Source organism: Microtus oregoni, unplaced genomic scaffold (genome assembly GCF_018167655.1).
Source record: "Microtus oregoni isolate MIOR12 unplaced genomic scaffold, Mior012 000008F_ref0000371, whole genome shotgun sequence".
Lineage (NCBI taxonomy): Eukaryota > Metazoa > Chordata > Mammalia > Rodentia > Cricetidae > Microtus > Microtus oregoni.
In genome coordinates, this window is record NW_024543067.1 from 55507007 (window position 1) to 55529091 (window position 22085).

The 22085-nt window shown below is 36.6% G+C and overlaps 2 protein-coding genes and 1 pseudogene across 2 annotated transcripts; 2 read left to right on the forward strand and 1 right to left on the reverse strand.

Annotated features, from left to right (window-relative positions):
• The first annotated feature begins 7603 nt into the window (after window positions 1-7603).
• On the forward strand, window positions 7604-8539 carry LOC121451423 (olfactory receptor 147-like). Its single transcript, XM_041656872.1, has one exon. The coding sequence runs from the start codon at window positions 7604-7606 to the stop codon at window positions 8537-8539; it is 936 nt and encodes a 311-aa protein (XP_041512806.1).
• A 3032-nt stretch (window positions 8540-11571) lies between these two features.
• Window positions 11572-12479, reverse strand: LOC121451272 (annotated as a pseudogene).
• A 7401-nt stretch (window positions 12480-19880) lies between these two features.
• On the forward strand, window positions 19881-21290 carry LOC121451625. Its single transcript, XM_041657319.1, has 2 exons — window positions 19881-19889; window positions 20334-21290. Exon 2 carries the CDS (start codon window positions 20358-20360, stop codon window positions 21288-21290), a length of 933 nt encoding a protein of 310 aa, XP_041513253.1. The 5' UTR covers window positions 19881-19889; window positions 20334-20357.
• Window positions 21291-22085: the final 795 nt, after the last annotated feature.

Below are 22085 nucleotides of genomic sequence, written 5' to 3' on the forward strand. Positions count from 1 at the left end.
TGCTTTTTCAGTCACAGTCAGCTGGCCTTGGTGAGCTCTCAATAGATCAGCTCCACTGTCTCAGTGGGTGGGTGCACGCCTCGTGGTCCCGACTTCTTTGCTCATGTTCTCCCTCCTTCTGCTCCTCATTGGGACCTTGGGAGCTCAGTCCAGTGCTCCAGTGTGGGTCTCTGTCTCTATCTCCATCCATCACCAGATGAAGGTTCTATGATGATATGCAAGATATTCGTCAGTATTGCTATAGGATAGGGTCATTTCAGGTTCCCTATCCTCAGCTGCCTAAGGAACTAACTGGGGACCTTGGCTTGGGCATCTGGGAGCCACTCTAGGTTCAAGTCTCTTGCCAACTCTAAGGTAGCTCCCTTAACTAAGAATTGTGCTTCCGTGCTCCCCTATCCAACCTTCCTTTATCCCAATCCTCCTTTTTCCCCAAGTTCCCCCCATTCTCCCTTTCTCCCTTTACTCTCCCCATCTCCCTTTACCACCATCCCACCCCACCGCCAAGATCTCAATTTTCTCCCCGGCCATTTTGTCTACTTCCCATAGCCAAGAGGACAACTATATGTTTTTCCTTTGGTTCACCTTCTTACTTAGCATCTTTGGGATCACCAATTGTAGACTCTGTGACCCTTGTTTATGGCTAGAAACCAATTATGAGTGAGTACATCCCATATTCATCTTTTTGGGTCTGGGTTACCTCACTCAGGATAGTGTTTTCTATTTCCATCTATTTGCATGCAAAATTTGAGAAGTCATTGTTTTTTACCACAGCGTAGTACTCTAGTGTGTATATATTCCATACTTTCTTCATCCATTCTTCCTTTGAAGGGCATCTAGGTTGTTTCCAGGTTCTGGCTATTACAAATAATACTGCTTATGAACATAGTTGAACCAATGCTCTTGTCATATGATCGGGCATCTCTTGGGTATATTCCCAGGAGTGGTATTGCTGGGTTCAGGGGTAGGTTGATCCCGAATTTCCTGAAGCATTACCATCCCTGACTTCAAACTCTATTACAGAGCTACAGTGATGAAAACAGTGTGGTACTGGCATAAAAACAGAGAAGTCGACAAATGGAATCGTATAGAAGACCCGAATTTTAACCCACAAACCTATGAACATCTATCTCATTTTCGATAAAGGAGCCAAAAGTATACAATGGAAGAAAGAAAGCATCTTCAACAAATGGTGCTGGCATAACTGGATGTCAACCTGTAGAAGAATGAAAATAGACCCATATCTATCACCATGCACAAAACTCAAGTCCAAATGGATTAAAGACCTCACTATCAGTCAGAACACATTGAACCTGATAGACGAGAAAGTGGGAAGTACCCTACAGGAGATGGGCACAGGAGATCGCTTTCTATGTGTAACCCCAACAGCACAGACTTTAAGGGCAACATTGAATAAATGGGACCTACTAAAACTGAGAAGCTTCTGCAAAGCAAAGGACACTGTCACCAAGACAAAAAGGCAACCTACTGACTGGGAGAAGATCTTCACCAACCCCGCAACAGACAAAGGTCTGATCTCCAAAATATATAGAGAACTCAGGAAACTAGACTTTAAAATGCTAATTAACCCAATTAAAAAATGGGGCACTGAAGTGAACAGAGAATTCTCAGCAAAGGAAGTTCAAATGGCCAAAAGACTCTTAAGGTCATGCTCAACCTCCTTAGCGATCAGGGAAATGCAAATCAAAACAACTTTGAGATATCATCTTACACCTGTCAGAATGGCTAAAATAAAAAACTCCAATGATAGCCTTTGCTGGAGAGGCTGTGGAGGAAGGGGTACCCTCATCCATTGCTGGTGGGAATGCAATCTTGTGCATTTTAAAATTTAATGTATAATTCAGAAATATAGGTCAACAGATAATCATCTATAATTGTCAAGCTTGTAGTCAAGTTAGTTAGATTTTTTAGATGTACAGAGATGTATTTCAGATGTATAGGCATTCTTCAAACCTTTCAAAGATTACAGAATATGGCATATAAAATATTTAAGCACTTAGGACTTTTCACAGCATGAGACACTGCATGATGCTCCTCGTGTCACCAATCTACTTCAAGAGGAAGATTAGCCATGAAGAGGCTTCTTACAGAGTTTGTTAACGATTTGGGCAAGAAACTGCTCTTCGCTGGGCTCCTTGATGAACTAGACATCCAGGACCCACAGAGAAATGACTGTTGAACTTACCAAAATGTGAGATGATCCTTTGGGGTTCCTGTTACATGAAAGAGTCTGACAGACATTCTGTAGGACACAGAAGAAAGTGACTGACAAACTGCTAAATAATATAGGCAGAACTGTCTTTGAATTTTCCTGCTTCATGGAAAAGTCTGCTGGATACTAAGGGCCTGTAGGCTGAAGATAGGTGTCCCAACAGTACAGAACTTTGGGTGACTGTCCAGGCAGTGAGATTTCTCTGTCAATTCTAGAGTTCTGGAAGTTGCTTACAATGCATTTGCTGTTTACTTAGGTAATATTATATCCTTCTGGAGTCTTTGATGGGGTTGATGAATAGATAGCTATTATTATTTTTCCTTAGTTATGATAAAAGATAAAGGAGATATAAATATTGTGACTGTAATTGTTGAATAACTGTTTTGTTAAGTGTAATTTTTTAATATTTATTTATTATGTATAATTTATTTACTTATTATGTATACAATATTCCGTCTGTATGCCTGAAGGCCAGAAGAGGGTGCCAGACCTCTTTACAGATGGTTGTGAGCCACCATGTGATTGCTGGGAATTGAACTCAGGACCTTTGGAAGAGCAGGAAATGCTCTTAACCACTGAGCCATCTCTCCAGCTTTACTATGTTAAAGTTAAACATTCATTTTCACTTAAACAGAAAAGGAGAGGTGATGTGGGATTCCCCTCTGTATGCTGTGAATATCACTGGTTAATAAAGGAACTGCTATAGGCCTTTAGCAGAGCTTTAGGAACTAGTGCTAGGTGGGGAAAACTAAACAGAATGCTGGACGGAAAAAGGCAGAATCAGAGAGAAGCCATGGAGCTGCCGCCAGAGTCAGACATGCTGAAACTTTGCTTGTAGGCCACAACCTTGTGGTGATGCACAGATTAATGGAGATGGGTTAAATTAAGATGTAAAAGCTAGCCAATAAGAAGTTAGAACTAATAGGCCAAACTGTGTTTTAAATGTTACAGTTTTTGTGTGATTATTTCAGTTCTGGGAGGCCGGGACAAAAAAAAAAAAAAAAACAGGCTCCTCCAACAGATATGTACATTTCTTTATTTGGAAAATGACTTTATGGACAAATTAATAGATACACAAAGTATGCTATTTGTTGTGTAACAGTAATATACTGATAAAACTGTTAGAAGTTTGATGGGGAAATGAGAAAACAAGTCACAAAAGTTTTATAAGATTGGCAAGAAATGACTCAGCGGTTTGAATTTAGGTGGGAATTGGAAACCATATGTGCATATTCCTATCTTGGGCATAAATTTGAGAAAATGCTTTGAACCCTAGAATATATTTTTAGTTATAGAAAGGAAATAGGTAACTTGTTCTTTCTTGACATATATAATACTCCAAGTACCAAATAGATTTAAAATAAAATAAGGTACTCCCCATATTTTTAAAGAGTAAAGTGGGGTTTATATTTAAAAACTAAGAAAAAATGCATATATTTGATTTTGATAAAAAATTTGATCATTCAAAATTTTTTATTTATATTGGAGGCATTGAATATGCTCAAATACATGCTATACTTGAAAAATGTATACATTTAACTCAATACTATGTACAATGAATATACTTCACAAAGCATTGATAAAAGGTTGATTTTTATTATTGAATTATTATTAATATCTCTAACACTCAAGGGGGAAAGTCTCTCTTTGTTTTGTACACCTCAGAGATTAAGAGCATGGCTGCTTCTATATTGCTAGCAGGTATGAATTTAATAATTATTTTTCCTTTAGGGTTCAACTACTGATATAACAAGCCCCCAAGGAGAACAGCGGTTCACAGTCATCTTCTTGTGTACAAATAGATCAGAAGGGAATTTCCACTTAATAATAGAAAATTGGGAGAACATGGGTTAACATTTCTTGATCTCCATAGTTGACTCCTCTTTGTATTCAGCCAAATCCATGAAATCTTAAACCAAGTCAACTCTACTATATTTTTCAGGATCTTTTGAACTCAGTATTTAATGACCAAATTGTCAGGTAATTTTGTGTGTGTTTGTGTTTGCATGGATATACTTTATAAAACTAACATTAACATCTTACATAACCATTACATTTACCCTCTTGATAATATTCAGGTAAGTCACAAAGTTCTACATAGTTTTGATAAAGTATTGATTGTAGTTGAAATTTAACTTTTTAAGATGGCTAACTACTCTTATTATCTAAATTGGTGGAACTATTGTTTACATCCATTGGCAAAGGAGGCACCATATGCTGCATGACAGAGAGCACAAAGTATAGTGCATAGAGAACACTACTCCCATGTATTCCATATCTACCCTAATCCCAAGTCTTTGCTTTCTTCCCCATTACAAGCCCATTTGTTCTAATATTTATTATCGGTAGTAAAGTGAACACATAGTACAGTGCTTGGTGAGGTCTGAAAACCCTTCAACTAAACAAACACTGACATTAATGTACTTATCCTATCTTTCCAGATAACAACATTGTCCATCTGTAAACTAACACAAATATTTCTAACTTTTAACACTAAATAGGCTTTGATACTCAAGGTCTGAAAGGGCACCCTTCTCTACTTACAAAGGAGAATTTGAAGTTCTTTTCTTAAAATTTATTTCTTTTCTTTATTCTTTCTTTTCTTTTTTTTTTTTTTTTGGTTTTTCAAGACAGGGTTTTGCTGTAGTTTTAGAGACTGTCCTGAAACTAGCTCTTGTAGACCAGAGTGGCCTCAAACTCACAGAGATCCACCTGCCTCTGCCTCCCGAGTGCTGGGATTAGAGGCATGTGCCACCACTGCCGGATTGATTTATTTTTTTTTAAATATTTATTTATTTATTATGTATACAATATTCTGTCTGTGTGTATGTCTGCAGGCCAGAAGAGGGCACCAGACCTCATTCCAGATGGTTGTGAGCCACCATGTGGTTGCTGGGAATTGAACTCAGGACCTTTGGAAGAGCAGGCAGTGCTCTTAACCACTGAGCCATCTCTCCAGCCCCCGGATTGATTTATTTATTTTCATTTTATATACATTGATGTTTTTGCCGTGATTGTTGGGTCTCCTGGAACTGGACTTACAGAATGCTTTGAGCTTCCATGTGGATTCTTAAAGTTGATCATGGGTTCTCTGGAAGAGCAGTCGGTGATCTCAACCACTGATCCATCTCTCCAGCCCACATGTTGATTTCTTAAATATAATCTTTAAAAACAGCAAGTCATTTCAGACATTTTTTAAGACTTCTTTACTCCATATAATTCTTTTTGTACCTTTCTCCCTTGATTATAATTCTCATATCAAATCAGAGATATTTTAAGCAAAAAAATTGGAGATTTGAACATTATCCTGATCCTCATATTGCCATCTTCAAACACCTGCATTCCACAGGATTACCATGACCAGCATTCCAAACATATTGAAAAATAGAAATGTACTTTGTATCTAATACCTTGTCAGGAATAGAAAGTTTAAATCATGTTTGTCAGTGGTACAGTCCACATGAAAGTATGTTTTCAAAACTTACAGAAGTGTTAAACTGGGAATGTGGTATTCATTCACACTTACTGTTTAAACTGGATGTGAGTGATAGCCATACAAAGAGAGACTCTGGAGGAAGAGGGAAAGAGAACAAGCCTCCTCCATTGTGCTGCATACTTTTTCTGGAGGCTTTTAGTTCTTTACAAGAAATGCCCAGACTACTATTCTAGACAGACAACCATGGGGAGCAACTCAAGATGGTAAATACAAAAAAAAAAAAATGGGTAGAAGAAAAGAGGAAAGAGGTTTGAAGCATCCTTCCTGAGCAACAAAATTACTGGTAATAGCAGTGAAAAAGCACTGCCAGAATGTTTTTGATAATTTAGTATCGACCTGCAACTGCAGGGATGTCTCCATCCACTCCCTAGCATCAAGATTGTTCTGATGATTCAGAAACCACATCCCACACAGACATCTCCCTTGAATTCTAAACTCATATATAGTGTCCTACACAAATATTCATTCAGTCCTATATAACATCAAGCTGAGTGTGTTCAAAGCAGAACATACTCCCTAACCCTGCCCTCCAAAAGCATCTTTAATGTGTTTATATCCTGTGTTGAGGAAGTGATGAACTTCTTAAGATCCTACAAGACTCAGATATCATCCATATCAAATGAATCTCAACTGTTTTTCTAGTTTACCATGACTGCATTACCAATATTCCGATGCCACATCTTTCTGCATGACTTCACCTCTATGTGAGTCCCTAGATAGAACCTATGACCCCTTAATGAATATTCTTGACAGAATAAGCAGAATCTAACTGTGGCCCAACGTTGTTTTACTGTTTTGCAGTGGCTTTCACTTCTCTATTCTAAATTACCTGCTTCTGAGTGTATTGATTTTCTCTACTAGAGGTTAGGATTTTTTGACAGCCTGATTTTGTCTCATTTGATATTGCAACTATGGGGGTAAAAGCCTCTCAAGAGAATGAGAGGATAAATGAATAGACAATTGCAAAAGTCACAAATTTGGGAAATTTTATATAAATACATGTAAAGTGGGGGAAAATGTTACCTTTGAGCAAAGCTAACATTCTCTAGTTTCTCACCTGTGAAAATCAATCTCTCTCTCTCTCTCTTTCTCTCTCTCTCTCTTTCTCTCTCTCTCTCTTTCTCTCCATCCCCTCTCTCTCGTTCTTCTGCAGTCTTTTTTACATCAAAAGGGTCATAAGTGTGCCCTCAGCACACTGCCTGGAACACAAGCACCAATTGTCTTGGTGTTTTTCTTTTCTCATTTCAATTCCCCTTCAGCAAAAGATAACAACTCCCTGCTCACAGACCCTTATATTCCCCATTCTCTTCACATCTCTATAACCCACGAGTAGCAGCAAGAAAATATTTAATTAAAGACCAGAAACTCGGAGTGTATATAGACAGATTAGAATCAGGGACTGAAGAAGTTAAGTAGAAAGGAAACTCAAGTAGCATCAGTAATGGAAGTTCAGGCCCAAGATGTCAGACACAACAGCCAAAGCAGACCCTAGCATCCAAATGTAAAACCGTCTCTCAGTAGGTGCTCCTGGAAGATGTGTGAATAACAGAGTTATTCTTCTTTTGCAGGAAAAGCAAGAGCTTCATTGGTAGCTTCCCGAATTTCACACTTAAATGTCACATGAGAACAATAAAAGAGAAACCTAGTGGGTTTTACTTCTCAATGCAAGGAATACAAATGAAGCCACGGGAACTGTAATCATGATGGTCGGCGATAATCAAAGAAGTACTGCTAGATTGTTGAGTTTAGATTTCAGAAAATGTTTCTGTTTTAAAAAAAAAATGTCATTTGTCAAACTGCAAGCTAACAAATACTGCCAATTGGTAATGTTTGCCTCTATCTGTTGACTCATTCAACTCATGAAAGTTGGGAGGAGAATGAGCCCAGGAAATCACTCTACCTTTTTTGTCCTTGAGGGGTTAACAGACAAGCCAGGGCTCCAGATTCCACTCTTTACCCTGTTTCTATTGATCTATGTGGTCTCCGTGTCAGGAAACTTGGGGTTAGTTTTTTTAATCAGGATTAGCTCTCAGCTTCACACACCCATGTATTATTTTCTCAGTAACTTGTCCTTCATAGATCTCTGCTACTCCTCTGTTATAATCCCAAAGATGTTGGTGAACTTTGTATCAGAGAAGAATTCCACAGCCTTTCCTGAGTGCATGACCCAGCTGTTTCTGTTCTCGTTCTTCGGTATTGATGACTCCTACATGCTAACAGTCATGGCGTATGATCGTTACGTTGCCATTTGCAACCCCTTGCTCTACAATGTCATCATGTCTCACAGAGTCTGTGTGCTACTATCCACTGCTGTATATGCTATGGGGGCCTTTGGGGCCACTGTTAATGCTAGCTACATATCCAGACGTTCCTTCTGTGGAGCTAATGTCATTCACCATTACTTCTGTGACATCCTCCCACTTCTAAACATAACTTGCTCAAGAGACTATACCAAGGAGTTTTTAGTGATACTGCTGGTTGGACTTAATGTATTTGTAAGTGTATTTGCTATCTTCATCTCTTATGCCTTCATCCTTGCCAGCATCCTGAGAATACGTTCTGCAGATGGCAGATCCAAAGCCTTCAGTACCTGCAGTTCCCATCTTGTAGCTGTTGGAGTCTTCTATGGTTCCATCATCTTCATGTATTTGAAACCAGCTACAGGTGACACAACCCAGGAGAAAGTGGCTTCTGTCTTTTACACCACCGTGATTCCCATGCTTAATCCCCTTATATATAGTCTTAGGAATAAAGATGTCAAAGAAGCCATAAGAAAATTTGTAAATGGTGGGTTACACTCTCAGTCTGTATAGAAAACATCTTAAAGCTACCAATTTAAGCATTCAATTTTTTTCTTTTAAATTGTCTTGTGTGTAAGAATGCTATTTCAAGTTGAAGAGCCATCTTAAAACAAAATGTGTTTTTTTATTTTTGGTGAACCTCACTTCACCATTTTAGTATCACTACTCCCAACACAGTGATTTTCACTTAGGCTCACTAACCTACTTTCTTACTTACTGGTATACATATAAGTATACATGTATACATATAGATGTGTACGTATGTGTGTGTGTTTGTGTTCTTAGCAAATACCACTAAGAATAAAATAAGACAAAATCTCGGTGGTCTCATGTGAAAGAGTTGGTCTATTTTATAAATTCTACAAATTATACTGATTTTTCAAAGGAGGGGTGCCATTAAAGGAGCATCATAGGACAAGATGAGAGACTTGGCTCTCTCGTTTTCTTGGAGATTAAGTCTTCAGTCTTGGTGACAAGATTCATAACCTACTAAGCCTCCTCAATGGCCTATAGTAATATTTGAAGTGACAAATCTACACACACATGAAGATTGAGGAATAAGAATGTGAAAGCGAAATGGAGAAGAGATAGAATTCAGTGGCAATGGAAGGAGACAGGATTGTTGATATACCCTGAAGAGAACCTAATATGTACTCATGATTTAGATGTGGATTGCAAGAGAGTGATCATAACAGGAAACCAATTCAATGTTTTTGACCTTGCAACTAGAATGATTGGATGGCAATTTTCAATGACACAAAAAATCATGTATGTTTTTTCTTGTGAGGATTGTGATAGTTTGAATGAAACTGGTGCCCATAATCTGATAGGGAGTGGCACTATTAAGAAGTGTGGCTTTGTTAGAGTGAGCATGGCCTTTTAGAGAAAGTGTGTCGCTGTGTGGGCAGACTTTGATGTTTCCTATGCTCAGAATACTGCTTAGTGTGTCAGTTGCTTTCTTGATGCCTGCAAGATGTAGGACTCTCAACTACTTAGCCAGCACCATGTCTGCTTATAGGCTGCCATACTCCCCTTCATGGTAAGAATGGACTGAACCTCTGAAACTGTAAGCAAGCCACCAAAATTAAAGGTTTTCTTTACAAGTGTTGTCATGGTCATGGTGTCTCTTCACAGCAAGAAAAACTATAACTAACACAAGGACCTATTCAGTTAACAACAATTAGGTTCATATCTTCATAGAAAGTTTCACATGTATTTCTCTTTTTATTTGTAAAGAAGCACTTACTGAATCAAATATTTTTCCAGAGATTCTTCATATATTTCCCCTCAAACTAGTTAGCATTAAGAAAACAATACACAAAGGGTTTGAGCAGTGCAACAACAGGCATTACTGAACTCACACCTACACATTTCTGAGGGGTACATATTTCCTAAGAAACTTTCATGTTTCACACAGACCCATTCCCCAACTATGAGATTGGAACCAACACTCAAATAAAACCAAAGAAATGAGACAGAGTTGGAAAGAGCAGGAAGGTGTGAGGTCGAAATAATGGTCTGACTCCTGTTTTCATGCCATATATGAAAGTATCAGAAGACAGTAATTATGCTGTGATTTAGAAAAATTTACTGCAATATTTTCCAAAATGACCTAATCAACTTTGGCAGGTTTCAATGCAGTCTTTTTATGGGCATTTCTTTAGTATGTACAATAAGCTTTCTTGTTTATAGGATCTTAGAAACAAAATAAATGAGGTCATCCAGCATATATCTCCTTATTGGAGAGAGATTATGTACCTACTTCATGACACTCATTTCAAATGAAATTTAACACTTATTCTGATAAGAGTTAGGCATATATGTCTAGAAAATAAGATCTCTGATAATCATAGGCATAAGTGTCTTTTATATTCCGCCCCCAATTTCTAGAACAAATGATGCAAAGCTGCTCAAACACTGCCATGTGAATGAATAAATAAAGTTATGTGCATAAAAGTATAGACAAATATAAAATGAATAACCGTGTTTGTAGCCAAGTTTTAGATACATAGATTGCACTTTTTTGGAGATGAATCTGCTTGTACTCTGGTTCTTACGTTTTTATAAATATCCAAATTGTTTTCTCTAGCTTCTTGAAAATTATTCCAAGACTACAAGACAAGAAGGGCACTAGAATAAAAAGGAGACTGTATATCTCAGCTAATAGGTTTAATTAAGACTAATAAGTTCTTAATAAATAACGTAAAATGACTTATATGACTCTATAAATGTCCTTTAATTAAAAATATATTCACCTTCTTACTATCTGAATAATATTTCATTGTGTAAACATACCAAATTTTTATTATCCATTAACTTGTTGATGGACATCAGGTTTTTCCAGTTTCTAAGTATCATGAATAGATTAGCAATGAGAGTGATGACATGGACCTTGGTTCTTCCTCCACCAATGTCCTCAACCATTCCTCCTAACTTTCTTCTCTTTTTCACTTCTCACTGACCCTAGATATACAGTCTTTAAAAAATTAAAATCAAACCTGCAATATATATATATATATATATATATATATATATATATCAAGGTAAATATTGATATGCACTTAGAATGCAAGAAATGAATACAAGAGAGGGTAAACATGGATGTTAAAAAAAAAGGAAGGGTGTATGAAGTAGTTGTCAATTGACAAAAGCTTAGTTCTGAAAATATACATATGTACAACTGACATTATATGAATTTAAAATGTGATATTTAAGAAAATAGATGTATATATAAACATATGTAGGACTATATGTATATACAAATACATAAAATCTATATGTATATAAATACAATTATAGAAAACACAAACCATGATGCTAAAGGAGAGCAGGAAGGATTGGAGGGAAGAAAGAAGAGGGACAAATGTTACAATTATATTATAATTTCAAAAATTAAGACAATAGAAATATAAACTTTAATCAAAATAATATCTACTCATTATAAAGTATGCCACAACCAACTTTTAAGATCATACTAAAATAAAGGCAACTTCTAACAGATAATAGAGACAAACTGTAAAGTGAGATTATGACATAAAGCTTATTTATTCCCCAGGAGTGTGCATCCCTTGTGTCAAGACCTTTCTCAAAGCCACCTTTACCTCCCTGTTTCTAAACGAATATATCAAAGGATTAAGGGAAGGAGTAATAATATTATTCAACACTTGAACCACTGAATTCAGTGAAGGACAGGAGGCAGGTCTGAGGTAAATGAGGACTACAGGGCCATAAAAGAGCAGGATGGATGTCAGGTGGGCACTGCAGGTGGAGAAGGCTCTGCGTTTGCCTTCAGAAGAACTGATTTTTCAATATGGAGATAACTATGAGACAGTATGAAGTAAGAATAAGGAGGAAGCACACCAGTGCAACAAGACCTACATTGATGAAACTCACAGCTTGTGCCAGATACATATCTCCATAAGCCAAGGCAACACCACAAGGAGTCACAGAGAAAAGTTGTCTAATTCACTAGATCCAGAGTAGGGTAACTTGAAGATTAGAAACATGAGAACAGATGCATTCAGACAGCTCTTCATATCCAGGTAGCCACTGTCATGGAGGCATAGTCCCGTGAACTCATGACTGTGTACCTCAAAGGCTGGCATATGACTGCAAGGGGATTGTAGGCCATCAGAACAGCCCAGGAAACGATCGAAGAACCTAGAGCACAGCCCTCATAAGAGATGATGTGTCTATGTCCTGTGAGGTAGAGCATCTTTCTCTGGGAACTCAACAAAGGGCAAAATATATCAAGCACTAACAGGCTTTCCAAGAAGAAATACAAATGAGTGTGAAAGCAGGAAAAGGTGACAATGGCTAGGAGAATGAGTAGGTTTCCTGGGAGTCTGAGCAGGGAGAAGGCCAGAAAGAGAACAAAGAGCAACTTTTCCAGCTCAGTTGTATGTGGGATTCCCATCAGGAGGAATGCAGTTACCAAAGTCCAATTCCTCATTTTTAAGTTTGATTAAAGGATGGACCCACTTAGCTGAGCACATGAGCTAAGAAGGTTTTATAGATGAGATTCACATACTCACATTAGACCAAATGCCATTGTCAGCACTAATGTCAAGAAATAGTCCTAATATTTAGGAGCAATGAAACATTTTTGTTGAACCTAAAACTTACATCACAAAATTTAATGAACTAAAAATAATTTCTGGGGATTCTTAATAAGGAAAGCAAGGCTTTTTTTTACATAATACAAAGAAATAAAAAAGGGAGGGGAGAAGGAAGAGAGATGAGAGAGAGAGAGAGAGAGAGAGAGAGAGAGAGAGAGAGAGACAGAGAGACGGGGGCAGACAGACAGACATAGACAGAGAGAGAAAGAGATCAACTCCATTCCTTCCTGCCTAAAGAATAAGGAGAGTGTGTGTTGAACTGCAGCATAAAGCCGCCCTTTTGCAGTCTTCAAACATATTATGGGTTCAGAGGCTAGCAGCTATCTCCATGCATTGTCTTTTATGGCTGATCTCTGCTACCAGAGAAATGTCTGTGGCAAGGCTCAAACATATACATTGCAGCAACTGAGTAGTAGTTGAAGACTGTTCCTTGGAAAGATACCAACATGATGTTGCCATCAACAGCAGTAACCATGAGCATTTGTTGACCACACCCACACAGCTATCATCGACATTATAGTAGTCATTGTTTTCATCATCTCCACCACCACCATCATCATCAATTTCCATCACAACTGTTTTGGATCTTCTCAATTCTGTTCCCAGTTTTTACCACTGCAGTGGGTAATATGGTCACTGGAAGATATAACCAGTTTTTTGTGGCTCAATAGCACCCTCTCCCAGATACAGCTTCACTTTCTTAAGGAGACCAAACAGAAAAGCAAGATTTGACAACAATGAATGGAAATCATTCCCCCCCCCCCAAAAAAAACAGAAATTATGATCCCTCTAGACACTTTTCCTTCCCAAAGTCGTGGACAGATTCTTATAAAAACTATTCATAGGAACTGGAAAGATGATTGCGCAGTTAAGATGCCTCCCTCTTTAGAAGATTCCTAAGAAGGTTCCCTACTGCCTATAACAGCAGCTCTAGGGGATCTAAAATCTCCTTCTCACCTCTAGGAGTCCCATTCATACATAGCATATACACACATACATACACACACACTCACAAATGTGTAATTATTTTTAACTTTTTATGTGTGTTGGTGTTTTGCCTATCTGCATACCTAAGCATTACATCCAGAGACCAGGAATCTATGGGAGAAAAAATGGATGCCTCATACCTTGATGAGTACAACACAGAATGATGGAGCTCACCTACATCCCTCTGAAAAGGACTTAGACATATAAACAAACTTAATTGTAAGAGATATTAAGAGGTACAATGGTGATCTAGAAAGTGGCATGTCAAACTAAAGCTCAGAAGTGCTCATTGTAGTAGAAAACAGAATAAACATCAGAAATAAATATTTAACAGTTTCTTCCTCATATTGAAAATTTGCATTTTTATATAGTTGTATCCAAAACATTTTTTTAAAAAAAATTAAATATTTACATTTTGTGTATATAAATTTTGGGTTGCTTATACATCATATATGTTTCTAGTTTATAAACCTAAAGAGGGTATTATGTGTCCTGAACTCAGAGTTACTGACTGTTGTGAATCACAATGTGGATGCTGGAAACCAAACCCTGGTACACTGCAATGAGCAAGTACACTTGAGGCTGTACTAGTACTGAATTCTCTGATACCAATACCTCGAATTTAACATTTAGACTTAGTGCTGCATCTAAGAAAAAATAATTCTTTTAAATGTGACTAAAATAAGATATATGAAGCACTAATAAAATATGCAGTCTTTTAGTAACTAACTAGTAAAACATTTTTAGAAAAGCCCATTTCATACTAAATTCAGTCTTTATCTTTGTCTTTATTTCTGATACTTCCCACCCCCAAATAGCTTTTTTTATTCCATTCTTTTCCAGCTTTCATAGTCCTTTCAGTGATAAACACAAGTGGCTATCTTTTATGCATTACCTACAACTCCACATTTTAACCACATATATGCTATAGAAATGATATTGCATCTGAATTCGATGGATGTCATATAAAAAGTCTTGCATAGTATCACTGTTGATTAGCAACAACTTTTTTTTCCTTCATTTATCATCTGCTCCAAGTAAGTAGACCAGGAGGAAGCTCCTGCTCAACATACATATAATATAGCTGGATCCCTGTTTCTTTCTGTCTACCTAGGACACTCTCAATCCTTTTCAACTTTGCCAGCAGCACTGGGACAGAAAGGGAGGATGTCAGTCTGGGTCAGGAAGCACAAGACCAACACAGCAGGGCAGTCACAGATTCATTCTCAGCTTCCCAGATGCAAAATAATCACATAGAAACTCTATTAATTAAATCATTGATTGGCCTATTATCTCTTGCTTCATAATGGCTATATCTAATATCTCAAAATTAACCCATTTCTATTAATCTGTGAATTGCCATTTGGCTGTGGCTTACCAGCAAGGTTCCAGCAAATCTGTCTTCAGCACGCAGCTACATGCCTTCTCCCAGACTCCACCTCCTTTCTCCCAGATTTCAGTTTAGTTTTTCCCTCCTAGCTCTGTTGACCTGCAGGAAATTTCAAAGACAGTTCCATCTATATTGGCAGTTTTTCAGTTACTTCCTTCTGTGTCCTGCCGAATGTCTGGCAGACTCTTTCATGAAGCAGAAACCACAAAGGACCATCTCATGTTTAGACAAGTTCAGTAGTCAATTTTCTGTGTATCCTGCATAACAAGTTCATACAGCATAACATCAAGTAGTCCAGGCAAACAAACTTCATAAGGAGCCTCTTTGATGCCCATTAACCTCTTGAAGTAGATTGGTGCTGCCAGGAGCCGATGTGTCTCATTGTCATGAAGAGTCATAAGTTCTTAAAACATTTTAAATGACAAATTCTGTTAGTCTTTGAAAGGTTTGAAGAATAAATATCCATTTGAAATACATCTTTTTACACCTAGAAAACTTACCTAACATGACTACAAACTTGACTATTAGAGATTACTCTCTATTAACCTATATTTTTAACTATACATTACCTTTTTAAATGAGCTACACAAACACAATACCTTAATCAAGAGCAGAAATATACATATCAGACTGACCTTAAATTTGTAAGGATAACCAAGATCCATACCAATGCAAAGTATTGATATCTACAGAATATACCCTTTAAATGTAAACAAACATTTATAAACAATCATTTGGGGAATTTGGATGTAGTTCTCTCAAAACTGCTTCCTGTTTTTTTGGGGGAAAGTATTTTCTTCTTGGGGGTTTTTACAGTGACCTTTAAGGGGTGTCTTGCTCCATCAAACTACATTAGTCTAGAAGGAATCCACAGGTTCGCATCCTCTGTGGAATAAAAAAAAAAAAAAAAAAGAACCACTTTTCCAAACCAGCATGTCCTTAGACCCAAATTTTGAAGTCAAGATCCCTTTAAAATATATATGTTGGTTTAGCTTAGTATCCCATACAATGAAATGTCTCTTTGTACTTAGCTCTTTTACAGTCAAAAATTCAAAGAAAACACAATAATATACATAATCCAGAGTCTCTGTGTATATTCCATCTTTATGTGGCTAATTTTTCTTTTTATTCCTTTAAATTTATGACTGTTTGTTTTCTGGCTTTTTAAAGATTATATTTTACTTTTTAAAACCATTTACTTCTTTTTATAGCTGTCTATATTTTTTTTCTTCTCACTCCCAAAATTACATACACTTTTCAAATACACTGTGACCCATTTAGAGCTCTTTTTCATCTAAATTTATCTGTATTGTATATTTGTAATACTTTTTTGACCAGGAGTACTTTAAAGTGATAAGCAGTGTGGTTGCATCAGCCCTGGATGCTTGCTCTGTCTCTTCCCACCTTTCAATATGGTGGAGGTACCACTACCATTAGCTCTGGGACTGTTGGGTACAAGCTATGCTCACCACTTTAACTCTGAGAAGGTGTGATCATCACATAAATCCTTTTTATATGAAAAAAAAGTTTAATCTGCCATTCAGTGCAAGGCATGGTCTGGAAATATTTCTGTGTATGTCAGCAGGAATCTGCCATGCTCTCCTGTCTGTGAACACCTAGAAGACCTGATTTGACCACCTGCCAAAGTTTGGAAGCACTGATCCAGGGTCCTGGACTCAGCTACTTTACTCCTGACCCCAAGTGGGTACAAAAGCATCTGGAACCAAAGTGGGTGGCAGGCATCAGCCCCAAATGTTTTAGACCATGCTGGCATCAATTTTTTGTCTTAATGTCTGTTTTTTGATTGTTTGCTATTTTTAACTAGTTTATTTTCATGTAAAACTTTTTCATGAAATATATTTTAATCACAAATTTCCCCTCCTTGAACCCCTTGAGATCATCTTCCCCACCTCCTGCTAACAGAACTTTATGTTCTCTCGCTCTGTCTTGCTCTCTAAGAAAAAAAGAAAAAACAAGGCTCCATTAAACAAAGACCATTAAAACAAAACAGGCCAAAACAACAAAATGAAACCTAAAGTCCATGAAAAACAAACAAACAAACAACAGAAACAAAATTGAGTCCATTCTGTGTCACCCAAGTCCTTCAGGGAATAGGCCCTGTCCAGGAGTGTGGTTGATACACCTAGTGATACTTCATTTTCCCCTTGCCAGCACCCATCAACTGCTGATGGCTTTAATTTTACTAATCTTACTTAAAACTTATGTGGTAGAACTTAACAGTTTGGAGAAATACCCATTAGAAGAATACTAAAACTCTATTCTACATTCAAAAAATTTAAAGAATTCCAACGTAAGCAAAAATTTATTGCAACTATGTTCTCAAAACTCTACATTAATGAATAGAACATTAAATGTAATTTTTCTTCAACAAATAAGTTAGTACAAAAATAAAATCTACAAAAATAAATTCATCTTGTTCATTCATTAAGAAAGAACTCCTTGTCTCTGCCTACTGGTTTTGTTAGGAACTCCTTGAGGGTCTTTGATAATGTCTGAACATTGTAAAGTGGCAGCAAAATGAAGCATGCTTGTGTTCACTCCACAGCTGAAAATATCCTAAAAATCACGGTTTCTGCATGTATTATAATATTTAAATAGAGTAAGAGAAGTGAAGTCAACAAAGGTAATTAAAAGCATATAGCTTCTCTAGTTTCCTGTTTTCCCTTTTGGAGAAAGCACATGAGATAATTCTTTAAACATATGTTTTACAATTGTCCTGAAATTTTGACATCTTAAGTGCCTTGGTCTGAGATATCCAAAACTCTAACAATGAGAACACTCATGTTTTTGTTTTAATTTAGAATCTAACAAGAAAAACAAAATTCTTAGATGATATTAATCCCTTGACATTGGTTGGGGAAAGGGAACTTCTAATTGCTGACTCTTTTCCTCACAGTTAATACATATGGGATAGGTATCTTCTGAGAGTTTATTATTTTTTGTTTCTAATGAGACTGGGATTGACTCTAACACATGGACATCAACCCATCTTTGCAGTGAACAAATGACTGAAACATCAGCTTAATCACAGTTCAAGATCAGAGGCTCCAATGTCTTCTCACATTTCACATCCAGTGAAATGGAGAATAAAAACCTCTAACACTAAATTTCTTGCAAAGAAAGGGTAAGTACAAACTCCCAAGCTTATCTTTTTATTTTATTTTATTTTATTTTATTTTTTTTTGGTTTTTCGAGACAGGGTTCCAAGCTTATCTTTTAAAACCTCCCAATCTTCTGCTGAAATATCTCTGCTGGTCCACACAGATGTTCATGGCAATTTATCCGTCTATACCCATGCTCGTTCTAAAGACAACACTTTGCTGAGAAGTCTCTTTCCCCAATGTCTTTGTCAGTACAAACTCCTGTCAGACATGTCATTATTTACTCATTTTAACTCAATCAGTGTGAAGATGGTGTTCCCTTCTTATAGATTTGTTTTAACTGAATGTTAAACTTCTGTGGACAGTTGTGTTGAACATATTTTTGACACACTTCCTACACACAAGGCAATATACTAAACACTATTCAGATCTACGATATGAAACAATAGAAAAACTGCTGACTAACACATGTAGGACATCTCAGAGAGAAATTCAACACATTGTGATGTAAATCACATGGGCATCAATTAAGTTCATACCACAATCTAGAAACTGTATGCCAGTTAATTTAATTTTTACATGTCACATATATGAATTTCTGCTTTCTAGGTGAATTTAAGAATGGAATTAATTTTCTGGTGGTCATACAGCAAATAGTATTTTGAGAAAAGATTTGAACTTAGATTGCCTAATCTAATGACATTAGCATTATCAAGTCACAAAATACTAGAGTTGGAAAAGATCTCAAAGGTGGCTTAATATGCCTATGCCATTGAGCAATACCTGAAAAATGACTATACAACAAATATTCTAACATTCTTAGTTTTGAGGAAATCAAAGCATGTCGTACTATTGAGATGTCCTATTTGGTTCAGGAGCAACATACTTCTGCACAAGACATTAATTTTACCTTAAACTTTTGGAGACAAATAGTGAGGACAATACTGATTTAAATAAACCAATAAGTTGAATATTTTGATACACATGTCATATGATATGTGCATTTTTACTATATTGTCAAATTACTCTCTGTTATTTTAAAAATTCCTCAATTAACAAGAGTTGTTGATTTTTTTTGAAATTATCTGGTTTCCATGTCCCTTTAAAGTACCCTCACTCTAATGTAAAGAAAGAAAATAGTACAGATGTTGCTTGAATTTTTTTGGTGTTAATATCTACATTTTTACCTTTTAAATATAAATTAAATTTGCATCAGTCATTTTGAAAAGCTACATCAAAGTATTAGCTACAGTGGGTTGATAAAAATTTCAAATTGCATTTTGTAAGTATTCTGGTAATCAAAAGCCACCACCAACAAACATTTTAGAGGATACATATAAACCTCATGATTGCAGAATCTACCAGTGAATAATGTATCCTGTGTTGGCCTTCCAAACTGCTCTCATAATACAAGTAGTATTTTGGTCTCTGCCAATCTAATAATAGTAGGGTTCAGTCCTGGTCCATTGTTTCTTTTCCACAGTGGTAAAGAATATGAATAAATGAATGCCAATGTATTTCTCCCCAGAAACTATACAGGTTAGAAGAAAGCATAGTCCCTCTGCTGTTGAGATATAAGTACAACACCTTGAAGGGCAGCAGGACTACATGAAGTTTATGGCATACATAGTGCAGCAGTTTCAAAGGGATAGCTACTGTATTAACAAGTCAATTAAAGCATGAAAACTAGTTCTATGATTCCAGTTACAAATAGAAATGAAGGAAAATGCTTATTATTCTTGTCAGTTCTGATTCTGATAAAATTTAACTGCTATGTATTATAAATATTAATATGCATGATATACATTACTGAGAATTTGAGAGGGGGAAGAAAATGCTTCAAAAATAAATATAATAAGTCTTTACTTTAAATTGAAGTTAAAAGTATAGACCTTGCACTCTCCTTAAAATGTTACGATTAGTAGTAATTTCAAATTCCTAGATGTCTGTTACTCTTCCTTGAATCTTGTAATCATTGATTGTCCCAAGGAAACAGGAGAAACTTAAGAAAAAATTATATGGAATGTCTGCTATAAGGGATAATATTCTCCACAGAATTCCTTAAGTCTTTGTGTCTCCAGTTTTCCATCTCTCCAAAATGCACACAAGAGACACGGGGGTGAGGAAGAGAGAAAACAGATGATACAGGAAAACATACTCACCTCTCTGTTTTGAATTTAGAACCTGAGACAATAGAGTGAGAGCTTGGAAAAATGGGGCTTGGAAACTATTCCTTGGTAACTGAGTTCATCTTGGCTGGACTCTCAAGCAAACCAAAGCTGCAGCTTCCCCTGTTCCTCCTCTTCCTCGGAATCTACCTGCTCACAGTGCTGGGGAACCTAGGAATGATCATCCTGATCGTGCTCAGCTCCCACCTGCACACCCCCATGTACTTCTTCCTCAGCAGTCTGTCCTTCATTGACCTATGCCATTCTACTGTTGTTACCCCCAAAATGCTGGTGAACTTTGTAACAGTGAAGAACATCATCTCCTACCCTGAATGCATGACTCAGCTCTACTGTTTCCTTGTTTTTGCTATTGCAGAGTGTCATATGTTGGCCGCAATGGCATATGACCGCTATGTTGCCATCTGTAATCCTTTACTTTACAATGTTGTCATGTCTCGTCATCTCTGCTTCTGGCTCACAGTGGGAGTTTATACTTTGGGTATTATTGGGTCATCAGTTCATACAGGCTTTATGTTAAAGTTGATTTTTTGCAAGACCAATGTGATAAACCATTATTTTTGTGATCTTTTTCCACTCTTGGAGCTATCATGCTCCAGTATATACATCAATGAACTATTGGTTCTTTTCTTGAGTGCATTAAATATCCTGACACCTGCCTTGACCATCCTTATGTCCTACATCTTCATCATTACCAGCATCCTGCGTATCCGTTCCACTGAGGGCAGGTTCAAAGCCTTCAGCACCTGTAGCTTCCACATCTCTGCTGTTGCTGTCTTCTTTGGTTCTGCTGCATTCATGTACTTACAGCCATCATCAGTCAGCTCAATGGACCAAGGGAAAGTGTCATCAGTATTTTATACTACTGTTGTTCCCATGCTGAACCCATTGATCTACAGCCTGAGAAATAAGGATGTCAAATCAGCCATTAAGAAAATGCTTAACAGGGAAACATTGTAGACTCATAAATTCAATTGTTGCCATATTAGTAAAGGGAGTTTATTTTGCCTGTGCATAATATTTGTTGGCCCTACTTTGTGTATTTTTAGAATACCAGTGTTGTTTTCCTATGTAACACTTCCTCAATTCCCATTTATATCATCTTTAAACCTGCATTGCAATGTCCAAAAGATATATAGAATAAAACATCTTGAGGCTTAAGAGTCCTCTAGTTATATTTTTAAATAATAATGACAATGATAGTGATAATCATGAAACCTATTATGATGATAAGGATAATGGTGATAATTGTAATAGCTATCCTTGAGATTTTTCAAAATATAACATGCACCCAAAACCTCAAAAGGTTACCTTACATAATTATGCCAGTAACTCACAGATCAAGTCTCTCAGTGGTAGTCACATATTTACAAATTTAAAAAAAAAATGTATTCTCAGAGTCTTGAACATAAGAAGTGATTGAGCATATAGAGTTTAGATGCTAGACCACTATATTACTCAAAATGATTTTTTGATTTGGGTAATTATGAATAGATATAAAGCATTGTGTTGAGATGAATTCCCTGATATATAGTATTTAAAAACTGCTCAGTGTTGCCTAAAATAATAGAAATAATATTGTTAACAAAACTTATTAGTGAAAAAAAGATGATGTTGTAAATCTATTAGTGACTATATTATTTGAATAATCTGTTGCATATTGGTGCATATGTCAACATTGTCTCTTATTTTAGGGTTCTATTTTCAATACTTTGTCTTCCTATGAACTTTCATATCATTTGTTATGTGGAATAT

What these genes read in the sequence shown, in the direction of transcription:
- LOC121451625 (XM_041657319.1), top strand. Translation starts at nt 20,358, where the DNA reads ATGGGGCTTGGAAACTATTCCTTGGTAACTGAGTTCATCTTGGCTGGA.
- LOC121451423 (XM_041656872.1), top strand. Translation starts at nt 7,604, where the DNA reads ATGAGCCCAGGAAATCACTCTACCTTTTTTGTCCTTGAGGGGTTAACA.